Source organism: Cydia pomonella, chromosome 4 (assembly GCF_033807575.1).
Source record: "Cydia pomonella isolate Wapato2018A chromosome 4, ilCydPomo1, whole genome shotgun sequence".
NCBI lineage: Eukaryota > Metazoa > Arthropoda > Insecta > Lepidoptera > Tortricidae > Cydia > Cydia pomonella.
Window position 1 is genome coordinate 18,765,729 of NC_084706.1, and position 15,029 is coordinate 18,780,757.

A 15,029-nucleotide genomic window follows, 5' to 3' on the forward strand; every position below is an offset into this window, starting at 1 on the left:
ACAGGCCTTAAATGAGTAGGTAACAACAGTATCATATCGCTAAAAAGCGATCTCTTCCAAACAAACTTATCCAGAAAATAATGCAGCTAAGTATACGAGTAAATAAGATAGCAACAATACAATTTTGAATGCGATTTATGTTATACTTGTGACATAAATACGTAGAATAATAATTGACTGCGTTATTTCACAAATTTTAATATGGAAAAAATATTCGAGCATACTCCGAACTGTGACGAAAGCAATGAGAAGCTAAAGGGCCAGGTAAGCATGGCTAAACTGCCCTTAGCGAAAAAATTAAGCCTCAAATGCTTCAGGTTTAAAAAAAAATGCATAAAAAAAAATATTACAGCCAAAGTACTAATTTCAGAAAAAAATGATAACTCTAAAAGCAAATAGATTACTCTAAAATCAGTCGATGTAGAACAATATTTTTCTATTCTTGCGTGGAGGTTCCCAGAGCTCAATGAGGGTGCGGGGTGTTAGGATCGGCAAAGCGCATGTAACACCGCTGGAGTTGCAGGCGTCGATAGGCCACGGTAACTGCTTACCATCAGGCAAGCTGTACCTATGCTTGTTTTGCCACTGACATAGTATAAAACAAATCTCTACAATTTACTGAGATCCTACTTTACTCCCGAGAACAAACGGTACGATTCGAACTTTAAGATTAAAAATATTAGGTCTAGAAACAATATGGTGTCAGAGTGACGTGTTTGTTTGAAGGACCGTCACTTTTGACGCTGACATATCCGATCCCTATCGTATCTAGAACTACTATTTCACATATTTTAAAGTTCGAATCAAGCCGAAATATAAAAAAAAAACAACTGTAGTCACATGTTCTATTGAAAACTAGATGGAAACTAACCTCAATGATTGGAATAAAGGAAACAGAAAAAATCACTGACGCGGATGAGACTCGAACTCACTCTATAACTGAACTATTGAGACTTACCCATTGCCTGACTGACTAGTTTCGTTAGCAGACGTCCCTGCTAAGTACAAAATTAATAAAGCGTTGTGTCAGCTTTACCTGTCATCAAATTGGGTTCGACAAATGACAAAAAAGGTTATTATTTAGTAAAACAATTATAATTATCTCTAAATAAAAATCAGAACAAAGCCAATAGATACATATACATTTGTATAATAGGTGTATGTATACGTAGAATGCCACTAGTACAGCTATATAATTAAATTATTAAACTATACTATTATTTTATTAAAGCTATATGGCTTACAGCAATTGACAAAAAAACATTCATTAATTTAAAACACTTTTAGATCCTACAGTTATTTGAACAGTTTACTTATAACAGCTTCTTAGTAAAATTAAGGAAACAAATAAATATAAGTACAAAGCGGCTATGTACTTACTATAAAATCTAAAACTCGATATACGTTATGTTAGAAATAATTTCATTAATAACAATATTAGTATTAAGCAAAATAATAGTTATATATATTATACTATATATTATTATGCTATCATCAGTTCAATATTTTAATAGAACATATTTATGCAAAATGCAATTGGGTTTATCATACCTGAATTAAATTTCACGATCAAAATATTTTTATTTAAAACAAGATACGTTTGTTACATTCCTGGTTTGGGGTTTAACGTAAGTAACTGGTAATTGTTAGGTATTTATAAAAATAACAAAGTTACTATAATCAACACAATATTCTTAATTGGACAGCTTCAATAAAGCAAATAAATTTAAGTTAGGATACCTAAATAAGTACCTTCTATTTAATTAGGTAATGAATGAATAATAATATTTTTTACATAATTATTCGTATGATTTATGTACTTGTGTAAAGGATACAAAACCGTTCATACATGATTGATTACTTAATTACTATTATTTCCACTACTTTGTAAATTACGTAATAACAGACCCGATGTTGAGGGCAAATCTATCCGAAAGTATGAATTTAATTTATTTAAGAGGCCGATGTTCCAAACTATAATTTACTTAAAATTATTTACTAGTAACTATATATTACATTTTTATGGTAATTCCAGTCGAACTACACAAGGATATGGATCTATATGCGAACTTTGATTATGTAAGTATTGATATGACATGATCAGCTATTAATATTACAATGTCAACAAATCTACATTTTGACAGTTAATTTAACTTAAGCGAAGTAAGATTTTTTTAAGAAGTCTGTACAAGAGTATATACAAAATAAATGTTAATTGGTTTATATTGTTTTCTACATAGCTTAACATAGACATACTGCTCGTCGTTATAACATATGTGCAGAAGTCTTCAATACTGAGTCCAGCTTTTGGCTGAAAAAAAAAACACAAGTAAATAAATAAAGTTACATTATATGTCACATATTCAAATATCATAAAACAATAGTTGTTTTAGTGTCTTATGCAATTTAAACAAAAACCAGTTATTTGTTTTACAAGGGCGCAAAATTGCTGTTTAACCGCTCGTGTTAATATTGGAAAAGATGAGGGTTAAACAAACTTTGCCTCCGAGTGAAACACAAAAAAATTCACAACCATATCAAAAAAATCAATTTGACTCAAATCCAAATGAATGTAATAAAAACATTATTATTCAAAATCATCATTTTAAAGTCAATTCTACGAGATAACATAAGGCAACAACTCAAAATTTGCATCTGACTACTTTGTCCCACATGTGGATAAAATGCAATTTTCTCATTAGTTTTTCAACAATCAAGAGCGCTTTTACCAGTTGGTGTGGTGGATAAATTTTTAAAAACAATGTTTAAAATTTAGGTCTTAAGACTTGGCAATCCTTCGATATATTTAGTTTTTTTTTTATAATCATTTTGAGGCATTTACGGGACGCATACATATATAACGCAAGTGAAAAATCCAAATATAAGGTGGCGTTGGGGCAATGGCTCTACTTTCCATTAAAACATTCTTACGTTATTTAGCTTACCTTTATAATGCATATCTCGATGCATACTCGGGCAAGATTTTCCGGGATACTGAAACGATATTGTTATTTATATAAACTGGCCAAAAACTATAACGTGCAATGAAGTTAACGAAAAGTGTATATGAGTTGGTCGCGGAACATCAACCAATCTGGGGAGTGCAGAAGGGAGAATAATAAGCTACTCGTTTTAAACTACAATCTAATATGTATAATTATTTTTATCAAACTTGCAATGAAATGTTGATACGAGTATGACTTCAAATTAGATCCGGAAATACTACGTAGCCAGTGCGATAAGTGAAGATGATAAGTATGTAAAGGAATTTATACAGCTTTACACACCTAAACCTGTAAGTAACCTTCTTTTGTTTTTAAACGTCAAATTGTGACACAACGTCTTGGCATTCAAACATCAAATAGTAGTAGAGTTTTAATTGGTTTTAGCTGGGTAAACCTACGAATAAAACATATTGACTACAGTTTTTTTTTGTTTGTTTATTTCATTGCAAGTTTGAGATAAGCACAATACAAATCTCGGTATTAAACGGGGTTGCCCGGCATCTATAGTAATGTACTAATAAAAAAACTGAGATGAATTTAATAAAGTGAGATTTGTATAGTTCACTCTATATTACCTTGCTCAGGTCAAAGTCGATATTAGTACGCAGCGCTCGATGATGGAGCGGTTGTGGGGGTCTAAAGTTGTTGCCGAGCGGCGCCTTGGGGTGGCGCGCGTCGCCCTGCATCAGCCGACGTAGCCCGTGTAACTGTAGCATTAACCATACAGTGTAACAAAAATAGTGGGGATCCCCCAAAAATAGTGGGGACAGTGGGGATGGGGAGTATCGTGTTCTGATTTTTTTTTCCTATATTAGTCGTCCAAGTTGACCACCGATCTGGCCTAGTGGGTAGTGACCCTGCCTATGAAGCCGATGGTCCCGAGTTCAAATCCTGGTAAGGGCATTTATTCGTGTGATGAGCATGGATATTTGTTCCTGAGTCATGGGTGTTTTCTATGTATTTAAGTATTTATAAATATTTATATATTATATATATATATATATATATATATCGTTGTCTAAGTACCCTCAACACAAGCCTTATTGAGCTTACTGTGGGACTTATTCAAATTGTGTAATAATGTCCTATATATAAAAAAAGTCGGTCAACTCTCCATGCAAAGCCCAAAAATTTTTCGCGACAAATATTTTTTCCTTCTTTTTTTTTGTCATCAGGGTACAATACGGATCCCCACTATTTTTGTTACATTTTGTATATGTTAGTTTAAGTAGGTATGAAAGCTGCCAAATATTTGATTTAACGTGTTAATAATACCAAGTTTTTTTAGCTTAGAAAGTTTTTAATTTTGCAGTAAAACTTATTGTTTTATTTATTAATTAGGTTAACACTGTGTACCACACAGTGAAAAGGATAATTCCCTTTGTTATTAGAGTCTTCTCTTCTTATTGTAGTAATAAAGTTATATTTTGTTTTACTGGGTGCAACGATGTTGTTTATATCTCAACGTGCCATTGATATATTGATAGATATATATAAGTAGATTAATTTATTTCTCATTGAAAAATTACATGATATTTAACAATGTCAGAAAAATATCGTCAGATTGTATAAGATTATACTAACTCATTAAAAATAATTAAGTATGAATATGATGCCCGAGCAAGCGAAAGGTTCCAAAATTGAACCACGAGTGGAGCGGACTTCAAAAAGTGAAATCTTGACCGTTGCGAGGGTTTACAGGCACGAGGGTTATACACACTTTGCCATCAAATATAACACAACATTTTTTGTCACACCAACGCAAGGAAAACAATTACAACATGACAAATTGAACCGATTAATTCTAAATGATCACTTTAATTTAAAGTGTATCCTACCAGCCAGTGTTGGCCGAACGTTAATTAGAATTGACCATTAACCACTACAAATTGAACCGTAAACCGTAACGGATGGTTACAGTTTACGGTTCAATTTGTAATGGTCAATTCTAATTAACGTTCGGCCAACAATGCTACCAGCCAGCGTGAGCAATCTACTTAAAATATGTGTCATATTACTTTGCCATTATTGACGATAAAATGTAACTTTGGTATTTGTTTTGGAAGAATAAAGATACCTTTTTCCAACTGGTGTGGTGAAAAATAATTTATCTTATTTACTAGCATAGACTATATTCAATTGTCGCGTGTATTAAATATTAATATCGCAGACGTGGAGTTGCCAAGCATTGGGGTGGCGCGCATCGGCCGCCTCGGGCTGCGCGCCACACTGCGCCAGCTACAACTTGTAATTTACAATCCGACTTGTAAGAACAAGTTATCAACTACGTTAGTTATTCTTACAAGAAATTAACCAATACCGCCCGATTCGAATTCTAAGATACGTCAAAAATTCACTTTTGACACTGACATATCATATCATAATTTTTATTTGAGTCAGGCCGTATGGAAGATTATTTGACAGTGGTAATAACTAATATTTTATATAGATAGGTAGATAAACTATTTACAGATGTAGTGAATAATCCTTTCGCATCTTATTTTCTCGGAATCGTTCGTATTTGTCATGTTACTTCAATCAACCTCAGTACTTTTTGTATCGAGCCTGACTGAATTAGCAAAATACGTTCGTACGTTTCCGTGAAAATACGATGGGTAAGGATTATTCACTACATCTGTAGGTACCTATTCGTTTGCCACAATACACACATATAAACATAATAAAAACAAGAGCAACACTAAAATAAAAAAATAAAAAACCATCAATTAAAGGTTGGTAGGTTTGCTATATGCGATGCAGTATAACATAACAAAAGGATTCTGGCTATAATAGGCTACCACCGTTTCGGGTGAAGCACTGATAATTGTGTTAGAACCCAGCTCACGAGCAGATTATCGATGTACAAAAAAAAAACATGCTTATCAGGTCAATTCGAACGTACACTGATATCAGAATGATTCTATTTAGTTATTGTGTGTCTCGCTCGCGCCAATACATGTACGTACGAGTACGTGCGAAAGGCACCATAACTGAATGACATCAAGTCGATGTCATTCTGATGTCAGATTAGATTACGTTTGAATACACAACTACAATTGCACTATACATACAATTCGACTGCTTGGAGCTTTTTAATTTTATAAAAGCATTTATCATGGAGCGATCTAAAAGTACGTTTGACAGTTCTGACGTAGGTACGTCACGTGACCTTTATACTTTTTGTGTTTACGACATACGAATAAAGAAACATTAAATTTGACGCGTTGAAATTCAGCAAATTACTTTTCCAATACAATCCTTGTCCTCCTCACACTGATTCAATTCTTAATCGAATTAGGTACCTCAAAATCAGTGCACTTACCCGAAGACTTTTAGCATTATTGGATACGATAACAGAGCGTTCCGCTTTCGTTATTACGTTGTAAACATGTACAAAGGCAGCGAGCGATTTCAGGTAAATTGAAAAATTTTCCTTTTACGTTAGCGTGGAGTGTGGAACCACGGTAGAATTAACGGACTGCATACACGCGACCGCTGTTGATTCGATGGGAAAGAGGACATAAAAGTAAGTACCTCTAGTGTCGAAAATTATCTTAAGGTAACTCGCGTCCGCGATTAACGTGGTCCGTGGGAAGTCAGGCAAACGGTGTTGCGGTGAGAAATGGGACTTTTGTGGCCAAGCTGACTAACAGGCCAATTCGAACGTGATATTGGAATTATATCAGTTAACTGTCATTCGCGCGTTCATTTCGCTCAGACTTGTCTGCGCAAGTATTAATGCAAGCGAAACGCCGGCGCGAATGACAGCTAATGTATATAATTCCAATATCATTGTAATGTCGGTTTGATGTCAGTGCACATTCGAATTGGCCTGTAAGCTAGGATAGGCTCTCGACTACATACTTATGATGTCAGTATCCAAACCACAGATACAGTTTATTTTAAAACTTCACTTACATAAATGAGAATCTATACTAACATGCAAATACAAATGCAATCCGCCACGTGCTTCGTCAAAACACAAATTTAATCCGCACAAACATCATCACAAACTCATTGTACATTACAACTAAAACAACTTATAAATTCCGCAACAAGCTTCGTCAAACACCCCTATAATCTAACGCCCATCCCCACTCTGCAACAAGCCCGGTCCAAAAGTTCCCATTATGCCGGCAGCATTCCCTCGCTGTATGGCGATGGAAACCTGTTGGACCAGCCAAGACCCAGAGTGGGGATCATTACCCTTCTCCCGTAAATGCCTGCCCAACTCCCTAAAAAACTCCAGAGCCTCATTACCCCAGGGTTCAGCAGTCTCCACGGCGACCGGTACGAAATCGTACGCCACTTCTAAGGTGGAGTACTTGGCGTGTTTGAGCCTTGCAGCCGTTTCTGCCGCCGATCCCGCCAACTTCAGAGTGTGTCTCAAATGAGATGCAGCATATGTACTTACACATGTTGCATCCCACAAGAGACAACGCCTCTTCCGAAGGAACCAACGTTAATCCGTCCATATCCGTCCGTATCCAAACTAATACAAGACCCTCCACAATCTCGACATGAGCCGCCACGCCGCTTAGGCATAACTTTTATACAATAACAATAATATACAATAACTTCTACCATGTTGGTTACAAACAAGAATAAGATCCGCCTTATGTTGAACGGTTATCGTAGCCTATGGGTGTTAGTTTCTCCTCGTATACCCTTTTTATTACCACATTATTAGTGATTATAGAAAACTTTGGCAGGGATTTAATTCCACAGTCGTGTTCGCGAGAGGAAAATCCTCTAACCGTAAAGTAAGAAGCGCAGTTTTTAGCGCTAAATAAAGGTACATTTCAATTATTTTCGATTTCAGTACTAAGACTTGCGTAAAAATTGTAAATAGATAACTATAATTGTTATTTTTAGGTTGTAGGGTGCGAATTGAGACAAAAAAAATATGAATTGAGGACGATTCAGTGCCAGGAAGTGGAGAAGGGTGCTGGCGTCACTGCGGCATCTAGTTACTCGTAGTATTAGTTTCTGTGTACTCAGCCGTGGCCGGGCAGCGTAATAACATTTTCATTTGTGCTCACGCTACAATAAACAACTCACGTCCCTCGCCTTTAGACAAAGACTCCGTCGTGAATTATGTACGTGTTAAAAGTAAACTGAAAGTGCCGCGTTGTGTGGCTGTTAATATAAATCATTGCTTATGTTTTCCGTTTGCGTTGGGGAAATTAAGTGCTAGTGGAAACTGTTCGCAATCTCGGAGTTGAGTGAACGCCGTGTGGCTATTTCTTGAAGCGCAATCTAGCAGCTTGCATGTGCATGTCTTAAACAAATGGTGCGCGTAATGCAGTCTGCTGAACCCATTTGTATTCACTTGTATGTGTCACAACTGAAAATATTATTAAATATATCTCTTTATAAATTTTATTGCTGAATTGAAAAAAATAAAATAACATAATATGTGACATGTGCTATATATTTGAATGTATTCAAATGTTGCAATAATTTTATTTTTATTTTTTGTTACTACAAAAAATTATCTTGTTTGTCTATGTTGTTGTGACGTCATTTGATAGTTGTAAGCAGCACCACGGCTTGCGCGGCATTATGGAGACTGCTTACCATCAGGCGGGCCGTATGCCTGTTTGCTACCGACGTAGTATAAAAAAATGCTGAGCGGGGATATATTATTTAATTTTATGTTTTAATAATTTGGACATTAATAAATCTATTTTCTATCTTTTCTAAATATTACATGTAGAACTAATTAAATAACATGAATTGTAATGTTAGCTTAATACTACATACGGCAACTATAATCTATAAGTAAATAATAAAAATGCTGAAGGGAATATGTAATACCCTTGTCAGTTTTATTGAAATAGGTATAAATAGGAATTGCAACAGATTAAAGTAAGCTGAACGCTAAGATAGCAATTGCAGCTTTACTGCGGCCTTGACGCGGGCGCTACATCTGTCAATTTCCATGATAAAGAGAGTGACGGATCAAAATGTCATATTCGTGGCAGTAATGCGGCGGCGAACATCATAAAGTTTTGACAGATACCATCGCCCACACTGTTAACCTGTCCATCGGTGGACCTTATTACAAATAGCATAAGGTCCACCGATGGACAGTTAAAAGTGTTGCAGTTTGTACAGCGGAGGTATCAACGCCGCAGCAGTAATGTCGACACAGTAGTGCAGCTGTTCGGAATGTTACCTTTAAGTGGACACTACAATAGCGCTATTTTTGAAGACATAGATTTTATTATGCAAGTGTAATTGTAATGTGTAATTATATATTATTTAGTAATGAAAAACAATTTATTAGTAATGTAAAGTGATGTGACATAATCAAAATTAAATATAAATAAAATATAATTTAAAATACAATCTACATTGTACATTCTACAGATATACCACTAAATTATCAATAAATGAAACGCAACAAAATTAAAACAAATCACACAAGTCAACATATTATAAAATTAAATCTAAATTAAAATAGAGCTATTTAAGTCCATAATTATCATGCGTATCTACTAGGGCCCCATAAGGTACCCTAAGCCATATTATTGTTAAGTCTATTAAATAATCATGCTCCCCAATAGCCGTTACGATTAAATCACGATTTAACTACACAACTCAAACAGCTTAAATGGGTCAATTCTGGTTCTAAACTGTATTTGATTAATTGTGGCATGCTATCCTCCAAGGTAAATTAGTACAATTGACGGTAGTCGTTTAATTAGTACCTGTTGCTTAGTGATGTAGATGGGCTTGTTGATAATGATCCACGTGACGGTCTCGAAACAGGCCGGAGCCGTCGTGGAGCCATCGTACGTCATGTAGTAGTCGGTGTCGGGCAGTAGGCCCCGCACCGACAGCTTGTTTATTGGCATCTCCGCTCCTGATAAGTTAGAGTTCAATGATCACTACAGCACAGAATAAATAATAGTACTACCTACGGAAGGTTCACTGTACCTATATAACAAACCCCCTGTTTAGGTATACCGAACGTGCCTAAACGTTGCTGATGGGACCGAGCCGTTAGGGTTGGCACCGTTTGAAGCGAGTACCGTCGCCTATTATTATGTTGTAATAAATAATAATATTAACATTTTGACACTTCAAAGTGACAAACATTTGCTCTGCAACTTTTTAAAATAACTTACGTTTTGATTTTTATTACACTACAAAGTTTATTCTAAGACGCAGTGTATTGCAAATTGTGTTATGTTAAAAGCGTGACAAGCAATGGCAAACACACTGATGACAGCGTACATTGAAAATAAATGATTAAAATGATTGTTCGAGTTGGGCCGTTAGAAGTTGTAGGGTGACCATGATGGTAGACAATTAAACCTTTAGGAACTTAATAAAATATTTAAAAAAAAAGCAGAAAAAAGGTGTGGTTGTTTAATTAAAATACGATTGTGAACTATTCATTAATATTTACCGTGTGTTTGCCCTGCTTACATTTCAAGAATCGTCCTAAATATACCGGTACATAAATCGATTCTACAAAAATATTTGTCTAATAAGACAAATGTCGTGCCTGTACTAATCATTTATATGGAATTAAGGTAGACTAAGTTAGAGACGTGACTGTTGATTTATGACTTTGGGCAAAATCGGAGGGCCTACCGCGAACCACGTTCGATTGCCTCTCTGTCGCACTTGTAAATTCGTACGTAAGAGTGACAGGGACGTAATACGTCGAACCTGGTACGCGGTAGGCCCTCTGATGTGGGTATTAGTTGTCGGACGGCAGCACCGCAACTGTACGAGTATTGCAGATTACCTGCGGGTTGTTGTGTATATTCTAATGCATAACCACCATATTGAATTGATGTAGTACCTAGTTGACCATTAGTTGACACTACTGATTCGATGTAATTCTATGAAAACACAAGCATTGAAATACGTATACATAGGGCGAAAGTAAAGAGACACTGTTAGTGTAAGGCCTGAGTGGACGCTCGAAGCAGAGCGTTTGGCGGGGCGTGCAGCGTGGCGACGGGCTCACAAGTGACGTGAGCAGCGTGCACTGTGGCCGCTCCTATACGTTTGCATTTGTTTAACATGCACGCCGCACGCCCCGCTCCGCTGCACGCCCAATTCGAGCGTCCACTCAGGCCTTACACTTAATCCTAAACTGACTTTGATTATTAATTGATTGAATGGTTTTGTTGTAAGCTTGAGAGTGTAACACATCTAGATCACATAGGCGCTCTGGGTGATTAGCACTAGCATTCCGAGATTCCGGTATTCCGGGATCTTCATTAAAAATGCAGCGATCGAATGTTTTAATTGCTTCATATGTACTTACTAGGTGTGTCACGAATATTCGCATTCGTTTATACGAATGATCGCATCATTTTAAATATTCACATCGACATTTGCGAATATTTTGCGAATGCGAATGTGCGCAGGTCGTGTCCTGACTCGTCGACTCGCGTACGAGTAGTGCGCACAAACTGTTTTTAAGTAAAGCATTTTTTCAACACTTTATAACATCCCGTTCTAAGGTAACATATGTTTTATGTACTAACAAATTTTTCGAATTGGGAATGAAAATAACAACTACATATTCTCTAACATTCGTATTCGCGAATGTGAAGAATGCGACATTCGTGACACCCCTGGTGTGTACCTGTAAATACCGGGATTAACTAAATTCTATCTCGTATAGTATATTTCGGGTGGTGCTACTATTTTCCGGAAATCGTTTTTTCCAAGTTTCGATTTCTGTCATTCGCAATTTTTACCACTTCATTTTTTCTCAATAGCCTACATTCCCGAAAGCATTTCTAACCAGTCGCATATTTTCCTATTATATTTGTTTTTTTGATAAAGATTTTGACAAAAAGATTGCATTCTCTATATATTATATACCGAAAATCGAAATAGAGTATTACGTTACTCTTAATATATCTACGAGGCAGTCCAAGAACCTGATTCTCATTGTTGATTTCTGACATAAAAGTTTCATAAAGAGAAAATGAAATCAGAATCGGGTTCCAAGACGCTATGGTTTAGAAAGCCTTAGCGCTATCAGACCGTCTAGCGTGCGTTGCGTTTTCGCGCGTGAGTCGATACTTGAAGTCGCGCAAGATGTATGGAGTCGCGCGCGAGAATGCAACTCGAGCTAGCCGGTCTAATAAGAGAATCACGTTAGTGTTTTAGTTACTCGCTTACCCCCATATTTAATATTTTCTAGTTCCTCAGTCAAAATCCTTAATTCAGGATTTGATAAATCTCCGAGCTGTAACAATTAATATTTTTTATTTGTTATTATCTTAGTAGGATAAAATAAACTTACGATATAACTATACAAAAACTTCAAAAACCATTCATGAAAAGAAATTAAACGCTGCCCAAAAGTAGAATTCTGACCCGATAGTGACTAGCACTATTGTTTTTACTTTTACTCAGGCACTCTTAATTTGAACTAATAGCTTTGGTGGACCCAATGGTGCGCAGAAAATTCCAATTTCCTTAATTAATCCCGCAGTTTGGGTTGAACCTATGAATAGGTGCGGTCAGACACTATTTCGATATTTCCAATTACTATAAAAGCATACTTGGGTAAATAACATTTAATAATTAATAAAAGCATTTCCATGCTTAGTGCATTATTGCGCCGCTACTTTGCTTTGAATTATTATTGGGTGGATCACGCAAGTGGCTTTGTGAATACCTAATTTCTTAACTCTATGAATCAAATGGTTAAAGTTACCTGTAATAGAAGCGAGATCGAAACAATTCCTTGAGCTTTGTGCAGAGCTTCAGAGAAATTTGAATAAAGCTGCGAATTGAAACCAAATATTTGAATCTGCAACAATGGAAAAGTTTGAATACATAATGAGTCTTACAATGTGTTTCAGTGTATGTTTTGGAGCATTATGCTGCACAAGAAACGTCCTTTAGGTATCTAAACTTCTTGGTAAAACAAATTAACGTAAACCTTCTTGAGTTATATTATACCTAGTCGTGAGAGTTTTTTTTTACTGTTTCATCAGACAGCACAGCGTATCACAGACGACTTTTCTATTTCGAAGTGTCAAGTGAAATTATTTACAAAAGGATTTAACAAATCTTTTATTTAACTTGCATACCTAAGATCCTAAGATTTAGTGCATATTTAGTTACGTACGAAGATAGTTTCGCTACGAGTTGCTATCAATATTCATGACAACCGCTTTTTAATGCGGGTAAGTTCGCATACTTTTTCTATCCAGATTTTCAGTTCCTTCTCTACGTTTATCTTTTCCAATTTCTAAGTTACGCCTATTTTTGCCTTGGGTGATGACATGGTGAAAGTGCAAGCGGTCATATCTATCGTAGCGGCCCACCCAAAGGGCTCACGTTTTAAGGAAGCCCACCCTTTTTTCTATTTACACTATTTCACATTACGATTTACACGATTTCTCTCCCGACAAGAATCTTCAAATACCTCTCCTCAAAGTGTTGGTCATTAATGAAAAAAAAAAATGTAATATTAATACTGGTACGAGTGGTATTAGTAAGTAGTAGTTATTTTATTTGTTGTTGCTACAGCTTATGGTAGGTATATACCTCTATATATTCAGTGCAGGTTAAATAACTCATAGAATATTGACAACAATCAAGTACTGATCAATTACTATGTCTTAAAAGGCATATGTATACGAAATGTTTTATTTTGAAAGAATTTTCTCGCTTATCAAAAGATAAAGAGTAAAAAATATACACACGAATAAGCACATGATTTTGGGATTTAAAGTGGCTGCGTAAGAATTTGTCAGATAAATAAACACGAATCGCGCTTGCGTTGGCTCGCAGTCGTTCGTCGGGATTACGTTTGGGATTTCGGCGTCTCCGTGTCGGAGCCGGCCGATGCGTGTGAAAACATCTGTTACGCCTTCTTTTGAGACCTCTCGAAAGAATCTTTGATAAAATTTACTGTCGGAGTAACGTGTTTATTCGGCGATGTAACTTTGCGAAGGCTTACTTTCTTGCTAGATAAATAAATGTTTTCGTAGAAGAAGGAAATGATTTATTGGAATACGCTATATACATATTTAGTTACTTTTGAAGGATATTCAGTCAAGTATCTAACAAACTACGAATATTTAAGAATATTAAAAATAAATCATGTTCTTAACCCAGTTAAATCTTAATTCTTTTCGTTGTCTTGTTTTTCATACCAAATAATGTGACGGAGTGGAGTTTTTTGTATGGAGTGAAATTTAGTTTTTAATTTTTGTCAAGAGAACTACAGCTAGAAATGATATGGAATATCACTCAACTTCTTTTTTAATTTGATAAAAAACAAAAATAGAAGCGTGACAGTGTAGTCAGAAATAAGACAACGAAAAGAATTTTGACCCTACCTTATAATTTCTGATAAATCTGGTCGGTATTTAGGAATATATATGTATGTATGCAGTAGAAAATATAATTCCTACTCTCCTATTTAATATTAGAATAACAAAATAGTTAACTATCTTATACCACCCAAATATCATTAAAAAAACCTATATATAAAAAAAAAAAAACGTTAGCACAAAAGGTGAACAGCACTATAAGTCCCTACTTAATAGAAAAAATTGTTTGTTTCTTACCTCAGCAGGAAACGAATATCCGTTGATGGCGTGCTCTGAACCAAATTGATCATGAAGACCGTAATGTATATGTATTTCATGAAACTGATACTTATAGGAGAGCGGGCCCCCGGTGATGTTGATGTGGTGTCGAGTCTCGTTCTCCACCGTGAATATCACGGAGTGACCCGTGTTGCTTATCAGTCCATTTATCTGCGAGCAATAAACGCCTTAGCAATAAATTGAGGTTAACAAATTGAATAATTACCTGAAATAAATGTTGAATTCGTAATGTGGATAAAATTTATCGGCTTGCTTTTAAATAAATCATGCGTCGTTCGTTAAATAACTTAATTGTGTCTGCTGCAAAAAGAAATAAACGCTACATTATACTTATGTGAAATTCGATTTCTTTTGAAAACCAGCTTCTGCCCTCAATTTCCTCTAGCTAGAATCATGATTTTCTTGATAAAAT

At 35.6% G+C, this 15,029-nt stretch overlaps 1 protein-coding gene across 1 annotated transcript in view; it reads right to left on the reverse strand.

The window, feature by feature from the left end:
- Positions 1 to 1,063: 1,063 nt before the first annotated feature.
- Positions 1,064 to 15,029, reverse strand: part of LOC133517234 (carbonic anhydrase-related protein 10-like) — a 54,795-nt gene continuing 40,829 nt past the window's right edge. Inside the window, exons 5-11 of the mRNA XM_061850452.1 lie at positions 14,576 to 14,767; positions 12,709 to 12,804; positions 12,168 to 12,234; positions 9,722 to 9,876; positions 3,581 to 3,712; positions 2,946 to 2,994; positions 1,064 to 2,311 (exon numbers count right to left, since the gene is read on the reverse strand). Of these exons, the coding sequence (XP_061706436.1) occupies positions 2,289 to 2,311; positions 2,946 to 2,994; positions 3,581 to 3,712; positions 9,722 to 9,876; positions 12,168 to 12,234; positions 12,709 to 12,804; positions 14,576 to 14,767 (714 nt within the window). The 3' untranslated portion in view covers positions 1,064 to 2,288. The remainder of the gene's footprint in view (positions 2,312 to 2,945; positions 2,995 to 3,580; positions 3,713 to 9,721; positions 9,877 to 12,167; positions 12,235 to 12,708; positions 12,805 to 14,575; positions 14,768 to 15,029) is intronic.